General features: G+C 37.1%; 1 protein-coding gene across 5 annotated transcripts in view; it reads left to right on the top strand.

Moving 5' to 3' along the window:
• Nucleotides 1–20,998, top strand: part of CPQ (carboxypeptidase Q) — a 483,553-nt gene that overhangs the window by 94,070 nt on the left and 368,485 nt on the right. For all 5 annotated transcript variants that reach the window (XM_053208531.1, XM_053208529.1, XM_027064174.2 and 2 more), the window contains exon 2: nt 11,400–11,866. In XM_053208531.1, the coding sequence (XP_053064506.1) occupies nt 11,434–11,866 (433 nt within the window). In that variant the 5' untranslated portion in view covers nt 11,400–11,433. The remainder of the gene's footprint in view (nt 1–11,399; nt 11,867–20,998) is intronic.

Raw genomic sequence — 20,998 nt, 5'->3', positions numbered from 1 at the left:
ATATCTGGGAGTTATCTGCTTATACAGAAAGGTTCAGCTCAAGACAGTACATATGACTAAGCACATGAAATGTATTCGCACTTTTCTTTGAATTATAAAGAGAGGAGAGCTATTCTTCAGCCTGGACACTCACTCCTCCCCAACCCATACACCTACTAGGTCTTAGACTTTCCCCAAACTAATTCAGGTATCACCTCCTATATTTCCTACCTATGTTTATGGAGTACTTACTAAATGCTAGATCAATGCTAGATCTTAGAGGCTCAAAGATGTCTTCTATGCAGGCCCTGCCCACATTGAGTCCACAGTTTAGTGGGAGAGATACACATTTTGAATATAAATATTTTGAATGATAATCAGTGCAGCAAAAAGAATGCATCGGAGGACAGGAGGCTGGAGACAGGGAGATAAGTTAGGAGACTGCTATGGTGGTTCAGGTTAAGGTAGTATGGCCAGAAGCTAAGCTGCTGAGGAAGACTTAAGGGGAAAGATGGGTTTGGGGGATTTTTAGTAGTTAAATTTGATAGCACTTAATGATCAAGTGGCTGAAGGGCTTAAAAGAGGGTGAGATGGCCCAAATGGTGCAGATGATAGGTGATATAAATGCCAGGCATCAAGAGTGGGCCTTCAGGGAGAGGAACTGACTTGGGGGAAAAGTCATGAGAAGCGTTTAGATATGTTGAGTTAGAGGTACCTATGGGCATCCAAACTAAAAGAACTTATTAACTTATAGGTGAGTTCTTGCCATGCATAGTAATGAAGCCTTGAAGTGAATGACCTTCCCAGTTAGAATGTGTAGTAGGAGAAAAAGGTCAAGGACAGAGCCCTAGGAAATAAGCTTTACAGGGGAGATGGAGAAAAGAGGCCCTACAAAAAAAAAGGTTGAGAAGGAGAGCAGAAATACTGGAAGAAGGGTGTTTGGAAAAGGAGAGGCTGCTCATAGTGTTAAATGTTTCAGATGTTACATATGATAGGAAATGAAATGTCTTCATTGGATTTAGGAGCAAGGGCATCCATAATGACCTTTGAGAGTTCAATTTCAGTTGACTAGTAGAAGGAGACAGAATGGTAGATTCAGTAGTGGTTTTTGTATATGAACCAAGTAAGTGTTTGGTATAAGGTGATTTAGTCAAGTGCTAACATGGACTGTAAAGAAAAGCGTGACTCCTATTAAAAATTTAAGAAAATCCACAATAGAATGTTAGAGCTGAAATGCAACCCCTTATTTTACACATAGAGACTTACAATCAATTGTCCAAAGTCATGCATCTAGAGAGGGATAGCCAGGACCAAGTTCCAAGTCTCTTGACTCTCTTTATGAAAGGAACTTATGGATATGCTACAGTTTAAAGGAGCAAATTAATGTCTGATGCAAGAAAGGTAATCATGAAAGTGATGAATCAGAGGCGTATACTTCTGTTGTGAAATATAACTACTTGTTTGATGAATCTATTCATTTGTTCTATAAATATTTATTGACAGGTGTTTTGCTATTTGCTTAGTATATGAAATAAATAAAACACATTCCTTGCAGAGAACATGCTTGGTGAATTTTATAAAAGTAAAATATTATCGCTATTAGGTGATGTATAGTCCAGTGGGGTGACAGACACAAAAGCACATAGCATACAGTGCATTGTTGAAAAGGCAGCAAATAATCCTGCCTGGGAGTTGGAGACCGAGGAGCCAGACCTTGCATTATGATTGCAACTTCTCCAAGTGGAGAAAGCGTGAAAGGGCATTTTAGCAGAGGAAACAGCATGAGCAAAGTCAGAGAGGTATAAAGACTGTTCTGTGATTTCCAGGACTGGTACACAGCCTGTTGGGGCTTTGATATCGGGGTGAGGGAACAGCAGGGAGTGATCATGAAGACTGCCATACCCATAACACTGAACAATGAACAGTAGGGAAACAGATGTTACAAGCCAAGGAGTCATTCAATTTGGGTTTAAAATAACTCTAGTGGCAACAAGGAACATAGGTTGGGAAGGGACCTGACTTTAAGGCAGGGATATGAGTCAGGAAGTGTTTCAAATGAAGGATAATGAGGTTCTGAGCTAAGTGATGATAAGTTGGAGAGGAGGGAAATTAGTCAAGAAAGAATTTGAAGGTGGAATTGCAGGCAGGACTTGCCAACTGTTCACCTGTTCTCCCTGAGAGAGAGGCAAGAATCCAATAGCACACTGCAGTTTCTAACTTACTGACTAGGGCAGGGAACAAAGGAAGATCAGGTTTAGAAGGGAAGATTCTGAGTGTGATGTTGGCTATTGAGAACCTAGATGCATACGAGAAGTCTAGGTAGACCATATGCCAGATCTTGGACCTTGCTTTTGGTATTAATATAAACAATATATTCAATTATGGATCCCCCAGAAGCCCCTAAAGTAGTATAGCAGTTGGAAATGTATTCACAACTGCAATGAACAGAGAATCCAACTCACAGCGGCTAAAACAAATGGAGTTTCTTTTTCTCACCTAACAAACAAGTTGGTGGTGCTGGTGTTGGCTCAGCTGCTTAGTGATGTCAGGACCAGTTCTTTTGGATTTGCCCTCATGGTTACAAAGTAGGAAATGCAGCCCTAGAATTGTGGCCACTTTCTTGTCAGCTGCTTCTGTTTGGGTCTCTTTGAGTAGAACTGGGTCACGGGGCCTCCTCTGGCTGGAAGGTAGGCTGGAAGAGTGAGGAATATAATTGTCAAGTTCACTTAAATTACAAGTTCATCATCCTATTAGATGCAATGCCCCCTTTTCAAAAATAATGCTTCAGGGTACATGCTTTATTATTCTGAAGAAGCATCATAGATAATCTGCTTATGCATATTTTCAATTTAATCAGTATGCTATCCTAACTGTAATGTAAAGGAGAAATTAAAGGAAAGTAATTTATAATAAAGTACTTCAAAATACATACGCAGGCATGACCCAACTAAATGACATAATGAAGTAGTCCAGTGCTTACATAGTGAATGTGACAGCAGCAGATGTAGATGGCCCAGGGGTGTGGTGGTGGTGATTCCAATACCAGAAGCAGTGTAGTCATTGGTGTTTTGCTGGAGTGAACAGCCCACAGTAAAGTCCTGAACAAAAGACAGCATAGTCCTCCCTTGATATACATGGTAATTGCTTCTTGTTTTTTTAACTTTTTAAGTTTATTTCTCTATTTTGAGACAGACAGAGAGAGAGAGAGAGAGAGCGCGTGCATGAGTGAGGTAGAGGCAGAGAGAGAGGGAGAGAGAATTCCAAGCTCCATGCTGACATAGTGCAGAGCTTGACGTGGCTCTTGAACTCACAAACTGTGAGATCATGACTTGAGCTGAAATCAAGAGTCGGATGCATAACCAAAGGAGCCACCCAGTTGTCCCTGATAATTACTTCTTGAAAAAGTTAACTTGCATTAAAGCTGTACAAAAACTATTTTTATATATACAATAAAGTTAGGTTTAAGGTTCAGATAATAGGTTTTTCATGTTAAAAGATCTGTGTAGAATGTTGGAGAGTTCTTAGTATACATGATTGTACCCCACATCACAGTATGTCTACTATCCCTGGCCCCTGCCAAGTAATTACTAGTAGAATCCCTATACTCTCATGACAGCCAGAAATGCTCCTCCTCCCACATGTATTTAAAATGACTCCTAGGGGTAGTATCATCCATATTGAAAACAACTGCTTAGATTAATGGGGCTGGACTCTGCATTCTGAACAAAATTGACGTTAGGTTGGCAAGAAAAAAGGGGAATGGCTATTGAATAGGTAATTAATAGTGCCTGCTAATAGTAGGAACTTAGTTTTTGTGTCTTCTCCAAATTTTTGCACAATTGCTGACATGTTGTAGGTTCTCAGTAAGCTTTCTTGAATGGTTGAATGAACAATTGGAATATAAGCTATGGAAAAATGGAGGCCCAGCATTATTTGAATTGTGAATTAAATAAAGGAAAGGATGATCTTCCTTAAGATGGCTAACGGGCTAATCATCATAAATCTAGGCGTGTTAGTAGGAGGAAGTGAGCTTTGATGTGCAAATGTCTGTGCCAGGATTTAAAATTTCTGGTCTTTGTGTCTGCTACATGCTTTAGAATGAAGACTAAGAGTTAAATTTGTATCAGTGAACCCTGTTCTTCAATGGAAAATTTATGAAGACTAAGAGTTAAATTTGTATCAGTGAACCCTGTTCTTCAATGGAAAATTTAGGGGAAATATTTAAGTTTTCATGTAAGTAGTATATTCAGTCTTTAGAAGAAAAAGTGATACAGTTAAAAATCAGTGAGAGTCTCAGTCCCTAAATCTTACTCTTCTTTCATTGCACTTTCTTTTCATTGTGTTCCTTTCCGCTTCACTTAATCTATTCATTCTGCCATTTCTATCATAGCCTAAGACATTTTTAAACAATAATATTCTAGGAAAAATATTTAGAAATCGAAGCAAAGGATTTTGTTTTGTTTCCTCAAAATATAAACCTATTATTAGAGAGAAAATAATTCACAGTAGGAGTAAAGTTGGTTTTGCTTTAGTTTGCTTCCAGATTTAAGTAGAAAAGAATGAAAATGACATTATAAAGAATTTTATCTCTTTTTATGAAAAAGATAATCTGTAACTATGGATCATGAAGACAATATATGAAAAGCAAGTCATTTTCAAATAGTGCTCCCAATTTCCTTTGAATATATAACTTTCTGAATTCAAAGTCATGATACAGCATGGGTTTAAAAATAGTTGTTTAAGATTTTGAAGGGTATAATATTTAATATTTTTACAGTTTGAATTCAAGTAAAGGAACAATAACGTCAGCCTTTTGTATATAAAAATAAACAGTATTGTTAGAAAACATGCAGTTCAAGTTTAGACATTTCAAATGTCCTGTAATTGTTCAAGAGTGCAGGAGATTTTTTTTTTGTCAGATTACTGGTATTTAGGAATTTTATTTTTTTCTAAAACAATTTTTTTAACATTTATTTAGTTTTGAGAGACAGAGAGAGAGTGCGAGAGGAGGAAGGGCAGAGAGAGAGGGAGACACAGAATCTGAAGCAGGTTCCCGGCTCTGAGCTATCAGCACTGAGCCCCACATAGGGCTCAAAACCACGAACCATGAGATCATGACCTTAGCCAAAGTTGGATACTTAACCCACTGAGCCACCCAGGCGCCCCTGGAATTTTAAACGGAAGAAAATCTTGAGTGTTTTTGTAAATAAATTGCTTGACTAATGCATCTCTTGTAAGCATGGGTTACTTTTCCCTCAGTGAAAATTCTAAGGAATAACCAGAAGATAATAGGTAGTGGCTTATTTGAGGATTTTGAGGAACCTCAAATGCTCTCCTTGCCCTGATGTGGAATCTGGGTGAATTCTCTGTGCTGAGGAGACAGGAGGTTGTGAGGATAAGAAAGAAACTTCCCTTCCTTTTTTTCTCCTTCCTCCTTCCCTCCCTTCCTCCCTCCTTTCCTTGCTTCTTTCCTTTTCCTGACTGCATGAGGAATGGGAAAAGTTCTTCATGTCCCCTGTTACAGTACCCTGGGGCATTTTGCTCCATGTGTGTTGGAGCTTCACCAGTAGACCTTCTCAGTCAGACCCTAAGGAATAATTCCTTCCTATCACTGCTGTATCTTCCACCATTTCCCCCCTTTTGTCCAAAGCCCTTTTCTATGTCTTTTCTTGGGTTGTTCTTCAGTGCCACTCCCGACTTCTTCACTGCGCATCAGTACCCTTTAAACCTCAGCTCAAGCATTGTCCTCTTAATCCCCTCCTCCCCTCTGTTCTCACAGCACCTTTTCACTACCCTAGTTACAGTAGTTTGTACATTTTGTCTTCTTCTTTATACTTGGAAGCTCCTTGAGGATGTGGATATTCTCACACATTTGCATCTCCAGTGCTTAGTAGGTGATCAATAAAGTTTTGTTAAATGAATGGAGAGATGAAGTTATCACCCCAAACAGAATACGGTTTGCAATTAATAAAGAGGCAATGTTTGAGATGAGTAGTACTACTTGTATTTGTTGATCACCATAGAATTATTTTCTCCCTTTGCAGACTATAAAAGAATACCACGGTAGCTTGCTTAATTTTATTTCACTGAAATGACTGTGTAGGGATATTTGTAGTTCTGAACTAGGGCAGACTAATAGCCTTTCAGATCAACAAGATACTCCTAGTGATACCACAGGGTTCACTTGGGTCAATGACGAAGCAATGCTTTGTGGTAGATTAAAATGACGTCCAGTGATGGTATTCACAATTTTATCAAATTCTCTCTTTTGTTGGAAGAAACTATTCATAAGTTTATCACTCATTGTGAAAAATTGTATATTTTGATTTTTCTCAAATTGCCTGTGAGCTACTCGGACCATCCCCTGGTACTAATATAAGATTTGGTGAGTAGGTCTATATTTGTGTTATCAAAGTCCTTCTTGATTTCATACACCAAAATATTTCTACTTTTGGCCTATGTCTTTTCAGACTGAGGAGGGCTGATGAGAGAGAGAGAGAGAGAGAGAGAGAGAGCTCACAGGTGGGGGAGGAGCAGAGACAGAGAGAGGGAGACACAGAATCCGAAGCAGTCTCCAAGCTCCAGGCTGTCAGCACAGAGCCCGATGTGGGGCTCAAACTCACGAACGATGAGATCGTGTGTGACCTGAGCCGAAGTCGGAATCTTAACCAACTGAGCCACCCAGGCGCCCTACATTGATCATTTTCATTTGAACTGACTCTAGGTCCGGAATAAATTTTTTGATGTGTGGTGATCACATATCAATTAATGTGTGAATTAGGAGAGCATTTCCTCAAGGTGTTCTTGATCATTGGCCTTTATATAGCCTCTATGTTTCACTATTTTAATTTGTATTTTGAATCTTTATTTCTTGCTAGGAATGTACAAATTATGTATTGGATTCCATTATTTGTTTTTAAAGTTTTATTTATTAATTTGAGAGAGAGTGTGCAAGCAGGGGTGGGGCAGAGAGAGAGGGAGAGAGAGATTCCTGAGCAGGCTTTATGCTGACAGCTTAGGTTCCCCCAACAAAACAGAAAATTTGATAAAATCATGAATGTACAGTCACTGGAAGCTCCAACGTGGGGGTCAATCCCGTGAGCCATGAGCTCATTACCTGATCTGAAATCAAAAGTCAGATGTTTAACTGACTGAGCCACCTAGGCACCCCTGCATGATTTGTTTTTAAATTACATATTATTTACAGTGTTTTCCTTGCGTGGAATGTAATATAGTGATATCTTTTTCTATTTTTGTTACCTCTCCAACTATATACTGTTAGTAATAATTATTATTTTCTACTATTTATTAACAAAAACATATCTCAGTTGGGCTAATGTGCCTTCCTAAAAACAACAATAATAAAAGATTCTTGCAGTGCTCTGTTGGAGAGGTATATAATTATGTTCTTTAGCCAAGAATTACATCAGTAATTTTCAGATTATGTTCCAAGGAAAATCAGGTTTAGGATCAACTAGTATCTATTTAGTGTTTACTTATGTCAAGTGTTCTTAGGTGATTTCTCCTGTAGTTTGTTGTTTTGTGCCTTCAATCTTGTAAATTTTCTAAAGTACTAATATTACAGTCAAGGAACAAACTGATCCATTGAAAGTAACAAATAATCATCTTTTAAATTAAATTACTTTTAAAAATAAGCATTTATTACATTTGTAGGATTTAAAGACAAAGTATAGTTAAGATATTAGGAACAATACTCAAAGATACTAGTTTCTGTTTTAAAGTAATTACATCATTTTTTCATGTCAAAATTAATTTAAATGATCACATTAGAGAGCAGTTAAGTCTTATTATCAAAATGGCATGTCTTCTATTAATTCAATTGATGTATATGCAAAACATGTAAAAATAAAAGACTCAGGCACTTATTTTATGAACCTATCTTCTGAACAGAATGTGACTGAGGGATGATGTTCCAGTGGTCCCTCCAGGAGGGTTCCCTTCTCTTCCTGTGGAGCCTTTCCTTGAGTCTCTCTTGAGTTGTCATGTCTTCTCCATGGCTTTTCATGATTTCTCTTGTTCTTCTCTATGTTCTAGTGCTATGGTGTTGAGACTATTTGAGTACATATGTTACATTAGAGTTATTTGCTTCTCAGACTGCACTTGAGTGTCCATTGAATTTCTATTATATGTAAATGCATACAGCTTCCTGTAAGAAAACAATTTTTAATCCTCTGGCAAGTCTGTACTAGTTGGTCCAGTTACCTGGTTGATTGTACTTGTTGGTTTATCTGCTACCTGGGAATCACAGCACAGGCCCTGTTTCTACAAAACAAGTGTATGGACTAGGGATTCCTAAGCTCTCCTGTATCTCCACAAAATTGCCATTATATGATTCTAATCCATTACTAGAATGTATGTATTATGAAATAGTTAATGTCTATAGGATGCTTAGAGAATTTTTAATGAGAAGTAGATACTTATGGTTAGTGTTAATTGATAAATATGTTATTAGCCTTTCCTTTTTTATTTGCACCAACAACACATTGAAAGAATGTACTTCAAGAATAAGTTGCAATCTGGTGAAATATTTTCATGGTTTAATAAAATTTAGCTTTTAAAAACAAGCATCAATAATAGTGACTATAGAAACCAAGAACCTATGCATATAAATAGTTCTAATAAAAAGGAAAGCAACAGCAATGTATAGTTTTCATAATTTTTCAAAACATTTTAAATATGATCACAAGTTTTTATTCCCTCAGCTTCTTTGTATAGGAGGAAAGACAAGACTCTAAGACCTGGAGAGATTAAGGGTTCCTTCATTCCCTAAATGAAAATGTACTGTACCCTATGCTTACATAGGGGTACAATGATTGAAGGTACAGTGATGAATAATTTACCCTACTTGACTTTGAGAGTAGGAGAGGCAAATTTATAAACAAATATATTAGTTGGTAATATTGTTAATTAGGGAAGAAGCATGGAAAATGGCGCAATTAACTCTGCAGTGGTGTTTGGTGAGACTCTGCACAAGAGGTGATTTTTAAAACATTTTCATTAAAGAATGAGTCTCTGGAGACCTTTACCAGGAGCAGAGGAGTAGGGTGAGGAGAAGGGCCTTGGGGTCAAAGAGAAGGAAAATATGCAGAGATCTAGAGTAATGAAGGGGCCTGGGTGTTAGAAGAACAGTGTCAAGTTCAATGCAGCTAGAGCATTACTGTCCCATATAAATATAAGTATGTAAGTTAAACATTTCTAATTTCATATTAAAACATAAAAGGAACAGGTGAATAATATTTTATTTAACCTAATAATTATGTTGTTTTTCATACTTAAATGTGAAGTATTTGGTTTTAAAGATTAAATCAGGTATATATTTTACCTTAAAAAATATCTCAATTTGGACTAGTACCCCATTTCAAATGCTCAGTATATCTAGAAGCTTCCCTAAGATGTGTGTGTGTGGGTGTGTGTGTGTGTGTGCGCGCGCGCGTGTGTTTGATAGAGAGAGAAAGAAAGAGGAAAAAAGGAAGAAGGAAAGAGAGGAAGAGAGAATGAGAAAAAGAAGGAAGACATTTGTGTGCTCCAGAGGGGGAAGTAGAGAGATGAGTTTGAAGTGGTTGTTGGAGCCTTATTTTGAAAGGCCTTGTATGCTGGCTGAATTTGAAATTTACCCCTATAATATAGTAGTTCATGACTGCGATTCTCAAATTATCTCTGGTGAAAGACCAGTTTTTAAAATGTCAAATTTATTAGACTTTTGCAAAATACAATAGCAATGAATTTGAAAAATGAAATAGAAGAGACACACAAAGAGAAGCACCACTTTTTAATCATAGGTTAGACAAAGGTACAATTACTCAGTCAGTTGTATATAAAGATGTCTAAATCAGTGCTATCCAATAGAAACTTTTATGATGATGGAAATATTTTATCTGTGTTGCCCAATATGGTAGCTGCTAGCCACATGTGGCTATTGAGCATATGAAATGCAGCTAGTATGACTGAAAAGCTAAATATTTTATTTCATTTAAATCAGTTTAAATTGAAATAATCACATGAGGCTATTGGTTACTTTGCTGCACAGCACGGGATGTGTTTGCTCTTAACCTCTGTATTTATTGTATTAGTGAAAAACAGCTGTGGACTGGCATTGGCCCTCAAACCATACTTTCAGGCATTTAGAGCATGGACTCTAGAGTGAGAAAGCCTTTGTGTGTCTATGGCAAGTCACTTAATCTCTTACTACCCCAGGATCCTCTTTTATAAAATGAAAGTAATTTTAAGTAATTATCTCATAGAGGGGCACCTGGCTTGTTCTGTCAGAAGAGCGTGTGACTCTTGATCCTGGGGTTGTGAATTCAAGCCCCATGTTGTAGAGATTATTTAAGTAAATAAATATTTTAAAAAAGAAACAATCTCATAGAGTTGTTGTGAGGATTAAATGTGGAGCAGGTGGGGTTAGAGAAAGCACCAGGAAAAGATAATATCTGCAGTGGCCTTGATGGACGAGTTCAATAGGCAGATAGGAGAGAGCATATCAGGTACAGGAAACTCTAAAACCCATTTGGATCATACTCTATTAAGAGGGAGGAGCAGCAGACAGTAGTTTCTGAGCCCTATGACTGCTACACACTGGTAACACTGTTTCTTCCTCTCTTTCCTAGTTGTTTTATTTTAACCTCTTAGCATATTTTAAAAAATGTTTATTTATTTATTTTGAGAGATCACATGAGCAGGTTGGGGAGGGGTGCGGGGAGGGGAGGAGCACAGAGAGATGAGAGTGAGGATCCCAAGCAGATTTCACCGTGTCAGCACAGAGCCCGGAGCCCAGAGCCCCTTGTAGAGATTGAACTCATAAACCCTGAGATCATGACCTGAGACAAAATCAAGAGTTAGACGCTGAATCAACTGAGCCACCCAGGCACCCCAACCTTTTAGCATATTTTAAACTGGATTACTAGGTAACATGTGATTCTGTTGTTTTAATAAATACTGCATATTAAGCCAATCATTGTCTCTGTACATTTTCATTCCTGCGACTTATGGTGCCTGCATTTGATGATGGAAGTTGGGCAGTGGTTGAGAAGAGAAGGGGACTCCTGTTTGAAAAGTAGTCCCTAGGGAACACCTGGTTAAGCTTCCCACTCTTGATTTTGGTTTAAGTCATAATCTTATGGTTCGGTTAGTGAGTTCGAGCCCCACTTCGGGCTCTGTGCTGACAGTGCAGAGCCTGCTTGGGATTCTCTCTCTCCTTCTCTCTCTGCCCTTTCCCAGCTCATGCTCTCTCCCTCTCTCTCTCCCTCTCTGTCTCAAAATAAATAAATAAAACTTAAAAAAATCTATTATAAAGAAAAGAAAAGCAATTCCTGGGTTATGGGCAGATAGCTGTGAGATTCTTTCCCCCTAAAACATGTTTTTTTTTGGTTTTTTTTTTTGTTTTTTTTTTACTTACATAGATTATTTTAGGAAGAAAACCAACTGGAAAAATCAATGAAGTTCCTTCTCCTCACATTTGTTGGTGTTGTTCACCTTTTATCCCTCAGCTCTGGGAAAACGATATATAAGAATGACATCTCTCAGAGGACTTTTCAAGAAATTAAAGAAGAAATAGCCAGCTATGGAGATGTTGCTAAAGCAATCATCAACCTTGCTGTTTATGGTAAAGCCCAGAACAGATCCTATGAGCGACTGGCACTTCTGGTGGATACTGTTGGACCCAGACCAAGTGGCTCCAAGAGCTTAGAAAAAGCCATCCAAATCATGCACCAGAACCTGCAGGAAGATGGGCTGGAGAATGTCCACTTGGAGCCGGTCAAAATACCCCACTGGGAGAGGGGGGAAGAATCTGCTGTGATGCTGGAGCCAAGGATTCACAAGATGGCTATTTTGGGTCTTGGAAGCAGCATTGGGACTCCCCCAGAAGGTATTCTTTGTCTTTTCAAGTCAATCTGCTGTGTACCTTATAAAACTAACGTCATGTGATTTAGTTGATTATAGTATGCATGATTCGTATTACAATTTAGATGATAAGAAGGAAGATAAAAATCATTTCTCATTCCACTGGCTTAATGAATTCTCTGCTCTTATATTTGTTGTTCTTCCTTCTTCCTTTCTTCCCTTTCTTCTATTTCTTTCTGAAAGAAAGCTGACTGTGTAGGGTTGCCTTTTAAATGAAGATCTACAACTATTGGTCCACAATATCTATCAGCCCTATCGCTTAACAACTTATAGCTAGTACAATATTAGTTTCATTCTCCAGAGCATGGAGATAAGTGTGCATAGGATAGAAAAACTATAATTTCCTCCAAGCAACCTCAATGTGCAGAAATTTTTAGAATTAACGAATTAGGGGGGCTTCTGGGTGGCTCAAGCAGTTAAGCATCTGACTTCAGCTCAGGTCATGATCTCACAGTTTGTGAGTTCAAGCCCCACATTGGGCTCTGCCCTGGTGATGTGGAACCTCCTTGGGATCCTCTCTCTCACCCTCTCTCTGTGCCCCTTCCCCACTTACGTTCTCTCTCTCTTAAGATAAATAAACTTAAAAATGTTTTTAAAAATTAAAAAAGTGGTGTGCCTGGGTGGCTCAGTCTGTTGAGCATCTGACTTTGGCTCAGGTCATGATCTCATAGTTCATGGGTTGGGGCCCTGTGTCGGGCTCTGTCCTGCCAGCTCAGAGCCTGGACCCTGGTTCAGATTCTGTGTGTGTGTCTCTCTCTGCCCCTCCCCTGCTCATGTTCTGTTTCTCAAAGATAAAACGTTTAAAAAAAAGTTTAAAAATTAAAAAATAAAAAAAAGAATTAATGAGATAGGGAACAGATTTTTACATATGGAATTGATTGGAGTTAATTATTTTTACAGAACCTGAGGACTCTAATGGAAGGAATTATCCAGGGGAAGTTCTGCCTTTACTTATCAGCACCCTAGCTCAGCTCCAACAGACAGTATAAGTGACTAGATCAGGGATATATAACCAGTCACCAGTGAGCTGTCAGTCAGTCTTGGACCAATCGTGGACTGTTTTCCTGTGGACTGCTCATGGACTATTCATGTATTCTTGGACTATTTAACTATGACAGAGGAACTATTTTATAGAAACTAGTTAACATTCTCTAAAAAGTTTATAGAAAGTTTTGACTTTCTCTAATGACAAAAGAAAGATCCAGTATAGAAGTAGATGGTCAGGTTAAAAAACAAACAAACAAACAAACAAACAAACATCTTTTCTGAGGTATAATTCACATACATAATATTCACCCATTTAAAATCTACAATTCAGTGGTTTTTAGTATATTCACAGAATTGTGCAACTACTGCGTGGTCTAATTGTAGAACATTTTCATCACCCTGAAAAGAAACTCCATACTCATTAGCAGTTTCTTTGCCTTCCTCCCTTACCTCCCTCCTAAGCCCAAGGCAATCACTAATTTTCTATCTTTATGGATTTGCCTATTCTGAATATTTCACATGAACATAATAATTCACCATGTAGTCTTTTGTGCTGTTTTTTTTTTCATGTAGCATGTGTTCCAAGTTCATACATTTAGCATGAATCAGTACTTAATCCATTTTTTGTTGTTGAATAATATTCCATTTTTGAATATACCACATTTTATCTATTCATTCATCAGTTGGTGGATATTTGTTTTTCTTATCTTTTGGCAATTATGAATAATTCTGCTAAAAACCTTCTTGTATAAGTTTTGTATGGACATATGTTTCATTTCTCTTGGATATATGCCAAAGAGTGGAATTGCTGTGTCATATAGTAACTCTGTGCTTAATGTTTTGAGGAACTGCCATACTCTTTTCCCAAGTGACTGTACCATTTTACATTTCCATTAATGTATTCTAATTTTCACACATACTTCTCAACACTTGTTATTATCTGTCTTTTTGGTTATGACTATCCTGGTGGGTATAAAGAGATATCTCATTGGGGTTATGATTTCCATTTCCCTAATGATTAATGATGTTGAGCATCTTTCCATGTTCTTATTGGCTAGTTGTGTATCTTTGGAGAAATGTGTATTCAAATCCTTTGCCCAATTTTTTTTTTTATTAAATTTTTTTTTTAACGTTTATTTATTTTTGAGACAGAGACACAGCATGAATGGGGGAGGGGCAGAGAGAGAGAGGGAGACACAGAATCGGAAACAGGCTCCAGGCTCTGAGCCATCAGCCCACAGCCCGACGCGGGGCTCGAACTCGCGGACCGCGAGATCGTGACCTGAGCTGAAGTCGGACGCTCAACCGACTGAGCCACCCAGGCGCCCCTCCTTTGCCCAATTTTTAATTATGCTATTTGAATTTTCATTATTGAGTTGTAAAAGGTCTTCATATATTCTGGATACAAGTCCCTTATCAGATGTTTGATTTACTAACATCCTCTCCCATTTTATAGATTCTCTTTTCACTTTTTTTTTAATGTTTATTTTTGAGATAGACAGAGGCAGAATGCAAGTGGGTTAGGGGCAGAGAGAGAGGGAGACAGAATCAGAAGCAGACTCCAGGCTCCAAGCTGTCAGCACAGAGCCCGATGTGGGGCTTGAACCCATGAGCTGTGAGATCATGACCTGAGCTGAAGTTGGACGCTCAACCAACTGAGCCACCCAGGTGCCCCGCTTTTCACTTTTTTGATGGTAATATTACTGCAGAAAAGCATTTAATTTTGATTTAGCACAACCTATCCAAATTTTTTGTTGTTGCTTGTGCTTTTGGTGTTATATCTAAGAAAGCTTTGCCCCAGCCAAGATCACAAAGATTTACTCCTAAATTTTCTTCTAAGAGTTACATAGTTTCAGCTATTACATTTAGGTCTGTGATAGATAATTTTTATCTATGGTGTCAGGTAGGAGTACAACTTCATTCTTTTGCATGTGGTCATTCAGTTGTCTCAGCATCATCTATTGAAAAGACTATTCTTTCTATTCTTTCCTTATTGTGTGTATTACATTAATTGATATTCAGATATTAAACCAGCTTTCCATTCCTGGGATAAATCCCACTTGGTTATGGCATATAATCTTTTTCATATGTTACTGAATTCAGTTTGCTAGTATTATGTTGCTAGTATTATGTATTATGTTTGCTAGTGTGTATTACATTAATTGATATTCAGATATTAAACCAGCTTTCCATTCCTGGGATAAATCCCACTTGGTTATGGCAATATAATCTTTTTCATATGTTACTGAATTCAGTTTGCTAGTATTATGTCTGGTAGTTTTACATCTATACTCACAAGGGATATTGGTCTGCAGTTTTATTGTTATTATTATTTTTTGTGATATCTTAACCTGGTTTGGTATCAGGGTAATTCTAGACTCAAATAATTAATTAGAAAATACCACCTGGTCTTTTGTTCTTTGGAAGAGTTTGTGAAAGATTGACGTTAATTCTTTAAGTTTTTTGGTAGAATTCACAAGCCATCTGGTCCTGGGATTTTCTTTGTGGGAATATTGTTAATTATTAACTTAATATCATTCCTTGTTATAGATCTATTCATATTTTCTATTCTTGAGTCAGTTTTAGTAGTTTGTGTGTTTCTAGGAATTTGTTTATTTTATCTAAATGATGTAATTTGTTGGCATGCAGTTATTTATAGTATTTCCTTAAGTATTAGCATAAATATTTTTAATTTTGTGAGGATAAGGATCTAAATTGTTATTTGGTGTCACTTGTTTTCAGCCTGAATAACTCCCTTTAGTTTTTTAATTTTTTTCCCCCAAAGCAGGTCTGCTAGCAGAAAATTCTCTAACCCTTCATCTATTCTTATTTGTTTATTGAATCTTAATTTTTGAAACATAGTTCTTCTGGATATACGATTCTTGGTTAACAGTTTTTTACTTTCAGTACTTTGAATTTGTCATCCATTGTCCTTTGGTCTCTGCTGTTTCCGATGAGAAGTCAGTTGTTAATGTTATTGGGATTCCCTTATATGTAATTAACCATTTTGCTCTTACTGATTTTGTTTTCATTTGTGGTTTTCATCATTTTGATTCTGATGTATCTAGGTATGGATCTCTTTGCTTTTATCCTGCTTGGAAGTTGTTGAGCTTCATGAATGTGTCAGTTAGCGATTTTCTTCAATTTGAGAAGTTTTCAGCTATTATTTCTATGAATATTTTTCTACCCCTTTTTTGGTCTTCTGGTCCTTCCACTGTCAGTAAGTGGTGGGACACTTAATGGTGTCCCACATTTCCCGAGGTTCTGCTCATTTTTCTTCCCCTTTTTTCCCCTCTCTTTTTAGGTTGTATAACCTATAACAATCTATCATCAAGTTCACTTATTCTTTCTTCTGCTAGTTTAAATATATTGTTGAGCCCCTTTACTGAATTTTTCTTTTCAGTTATCATAATTTTCAACTCTAGAATTTTTTCCTGTGATTTTTATCTCTTTATTGATATTCTTATTTGCTGAGACATTGTCATCATAACTTCCTTTAATTCTTTTAAGTATGGTTTCCTTGAGGTCCTTGAACATATTTATAAACTCAGCTGCTTTGACGTCTTTTTCTGGTATGTCCTACAACTGGGCCCCCTCAAAAGCAGTATCTATTGCCTGCTTTTTATCCAGTGTATTGGCCACACTTTCCTATTTCTTTTAATGTCTCATCATTTTGTTGCTGTTGTTGTTAAAAACTGAACATTTGAAGTAATGTATTCTAGTAACTCTCAATACTGATTCTTCTCCTTTCTCCTCTCCTGCCCACTGGAGGTTGATGTTATTTTTCTTGTTTTCTTTGCCATTTATTTGTTTAATGATTTGATTGTACTATGTGAAGTCTATTTCTCCCACAGTGTACAAATTCTGATGCCCTTGTGAAGAATGCTTTTATTTTCCCCTTTTTCACTTTTAGTCTGGCTCATTAGGAGTCAGCCCTTGATCCACATAAACTACTTACTAGTGAAATGTTGTGTGTAGATCTCATTAGTTAGTTATATTTTTACCCTTTATTGTTGGGTGTACACATGGCTTGGGGGCTGTTGTTAAAACTTAAGGAGTTTATGTTTTTGCCCTAAGTTCAGCCACAGCCTAGTAGCTTGGAAGTTCCCTCTACCATCAGTCTTGAGAGGGCAGCCTTGGGCATGCACATACTCTTCCAGCCTGCTAGGATGCATGTAATTTTATTAAGTCTTGCTTAATAATATTTTCCACTGTATCAGAATAGCTTGTTTTTGAGCATGTGTTTGGTCCGAGGGTGTGCTTAAGCCTCTTGTGCCAGTGAAGCTTCTGCCCTTTGTTGATGGATCTGTGTGCAGCTTGGGGAATGTTTTCAATCTGACCCATGTCCTGTTTTCATTGTTCCTGAGTAGGAACATGTGCATAGCTTTTCCAGTCACCAGGGTTTACTGTGTGTTCCCAGGAGGGCTTTTCTTGGTTGTTTCTTTTCCTGGTTCTGTTAAACTTCTGATTGCTCTGCCATTTTGCTTGGTACCAGCAGTATCATAAAGCTTCTAGCACTCCTTTAATTGTTTTCTACCAAACTCTCCATTGTTTTGAACAACACCCTTAGGCATGGAATTCTCTATGTTCTGCTTCAAATACAATCACTACCCTGGGTAAGAACTGCAAAGCTCTTCCTTTTCTTTGCTTGCCTCTTTTCTGAGAGAACCTCTGTGCTAAAGTAGCACAGGAGTTAGGCACAGTAATAATGGCCTACTTCTTCCAGACTGATATCCTTAGCAGGTGCTAGAAGGGGAGGGTGGTAGCTCCTGGTCTTCTCAGTTTGCCTCTCCCAGTGTGGGACCTCAGCCTATGAATAAGCTGAGACAGACAGTGATGATCAAGGTCCAAGTATTCTTGGTGGCTACGCTTAAGGTAGGATTTCTAACATGTGAGTTGGGGCTAGGTAGAGGAATAGGGCCTCAGCCCTTTTGGAGTGGAGTGCTCATAATAGAGTTTTTGTAACATAATAGAGCTGGGGGTGGGAGAAGGAAGCAGGTCATGGCCCAAACTCTATAGACTCTCATGATTCTAACTCAGATTTAGTAGCTTTTCTTGAATGAATGTTTCTCCATTTGCTTTATGCCCTTAAGACAGTTTTGAGAGACTTTAAGTGATTTAAAAAAAAAATAATTTTTCTTATTTAAGTTTTGTAGAGGACAGATCTGCCAAGTTTCTCATTCCACCTTTCTGGAAGTACCATTGGGATAGTCTGTTTTGATTTCTCTGAGACTGCATGAATAGGTGATTTCTGAGATATTAGGGAACCCTTAAACTTGGGTTCTGTAGTGTCAGCCAGGTGTTTTGTTCAGTTGCCTCTGTTATACACTAATCTGTATTAGGCACCAGACTTTACATATATATACATATGTATATGCACATGCATATATGTACATATATGTATGTATATATGCACACAAACACAACACACATGTAGATCTATTTCTATCTATCTAACTATATAAATAGTCTGTATAACTTTTTTTCCTTTTTAAGTTTTCCAAACTACGTTAAAAGACCTAGCTATTTTTTTCTTTTTTACAGATGAGAAAACCAGAGGTGAGGTAGTTAGCCCAAGGTTACACAACTAGTGAGAGGCCAACTGTCAAACTCCAAAGTCTGTGCTTTTAGTTACTAGACTATATCACCTCATATACAAATACTTGTATGTTATCTTCATTTATAAGGTTTCCCTTTTTAGTCGTCTGACTGAAGCAGATCTGTCTCAAAAGTTGCTGATACCCATACTGTGACAGAATATATTGGTGTCTGCACCTTCTTTTTGGACATGTTTCTCGTTCCTGTTTCTTTCTTATCCTCATTTCTCATTCTGTAGCTGGGCCTGATCTTCCCTGGCTATCTGCCTGGTATTGAAAACTAAGCCAAGTTACTGATTGCTCCTGGGGCTTTCAAAACCCAGGGGAAGTGAGTTTTACTCACTAGAATCTATTGTGGTGTTCCAAGACTCACTTTCACCCCACTCCTTATTCCATGGGGCTCAAAGTAGATAAACAGTTGTCTGGCAACTGGGCTATTTTCAGCTCTGAGGACACTGGAGAGTTAGTCTGAACCAGGTAAGGAGAAATTCCCACAGGAGATAGAGTGAAGTCAGCATAAAGGGACCTCTGTATGCAGGTAGTGTGGTACAGAGCTCATCTCTTAGGAAACCCATGTTATGTCCTTGGTTCAGCCACCTACTAGTTGTGTGACCTTGGCCCAGTCTTTTGATCGTTTTGGATCTTAATTTTATCATCTGTAAAATGAGAGATGTCTGACATTTGAATCTGTAAGGTTTCTTCCAGATTGAAAAGATTGTGATTTTTATGAGAATCCACAAGGGATGAGTGAAGCTAGAGTTCACGAGAGCAGGGGTTCTCCCAGGCATATGCTCTGGAACAGATTTCTTACATAACCAGAGATGATTTTCTTTAACTGTCCAATCTTAGAGTTGAGTATGACAGTGTGTGTTAATGTATTGGTGTGTCAGGCTAAGGCTCTGTGAATTATCTGTGGAGAGTTGGAAGGAGACAGATATGCAAGTAGGCCAAGTAAGACAAGATGCTGAGCGAAACTTAGAAGTAAGACAGGAGAAAGTATAATTTCAAATCAATCCTGAGAGAACATAGCAGACATCAGATTTAAATGGACTGAGTGAAAGAATGAGAACCAGCAGCCAAATCCAAGAGAGGCTGATATACGGGCAAGAAAGCGGAACTTGGGCAGAATGTTGTTGCCCCTCCTCAGTACACATAATTCTGTGGGTCTCATTATATAGTCTCTGAACCCCAAATAGCAGATTATTTAGTACTTATTAGTTCTCTATGGAGACTGACATCTCTGTAGAGGTACTGGGCTTTCCCAGAATACTATATGTTGCAAATTGTGTTGGGAGCTCCTGAAAAACCAGACTGAATTTTATCCATCTCTCTATCCTCGGCACCTAGCACCATACTCAGCGCTTATTCATTATTCTTTCAGTGTTTGAGGAACAGTGAATTATTTTAGGTAGATCTTTCCTTAGACTATTGTAATAATAAAAAATAGTGCTTCCTTCTACTTACTGATGTTGTTGACCCATCGTAATTTGCTTCATAATTGTTTTCTGATTATAAAATCAATCTTGCTCATTACAGAAAACATGTACATAAATATAAAAATAATAAAAATCATCTGTGATCTTTTCTCTCAAAGTATTTCTAGTGTTTTTATTTTTCTCTCTAATTTTTCCATATGCATATATATTTTTGTTTTATAAATTTGAGATGAAACTATATATATTTGTGGCCTTTTATGTCATATATCATAGACATTTACCACATTTAATAAATATCCTTTGAAATAAATGTTAATGGTTATAAAACACAAATCTACAATAATTAACATGAATAAAACCGTTATTGGAATCTCTATTATTTCCTTTTTCCTTTTTTTCTGCTGTTTCAGATAACATAGCTATACAAATCCTTTAATACAGATAGATTTTTAAAGGAGAAATTTTTATATTTTTTATGAATATCAGAAAGAGAGGAATGATTGGGTTATTCTAGGGAGTCTTAAAAGGGTGGCAAAAAATAGCTTTGAAACTGCTCCTATAGATACAAAAAATGCAAATAAAATTCTTAGAAACCATTTTTTTTCCAAATATTTTAAATTATGTGAAATGTTAATATAATAGAATTTATATAACATTATATATAATATAAATTATTTATAATACAGTGTATAAATATAGTCTATTTAATTATTCAAAATTTTAATATAAATATTGATATTTTAAGCTCTTGATATATTTGTTAAATTGTTTTCCAGAAGGATTATGCACATCTACTGTCTTGTCAGCAGTGTATCTTAATATTCTAATCCCTGTGCATTCATATGCATTGGATATTTTTTTTTCTAATCTTTGCCATTGTGATGGGCTTACAATGATATTTCACTGTTATTTTATTTTGTATTTCTTTGCTTATTGGTGAGACTAATATTTTAATATACTTATTGTTACTTGTATTTTTCTTCTTCAGATTATCTGTGAATATCCCCTGCCCACTTTCTATTGGTACTTCAGTGATTTTCTAATTGATGTATAGGAACTCTTTACATAGTAAATATT

The sequence above is a fragment of the Acinonyx jubatus genome, chromosome F2, assembly GCF_027475565.1.
Source record: "Acinonyx jubatus isolate Ajub_Pintada_27869175 chromosome F2, VMU_Ajub_asm_v1.0, whole genome shotgun sequence".
NCBI classification, from domain to species: Eukaryota; Metazoa; Chordata; class Mammalia; order Carnivora; family Felidae; genus Acinonyx; species Acinonyx jubatus.
The sequence above is the reverse complement of the archived record's forward strand: the minus strand, read 5'-3'. Positions and strand labels throughout refer to the sequence as shown.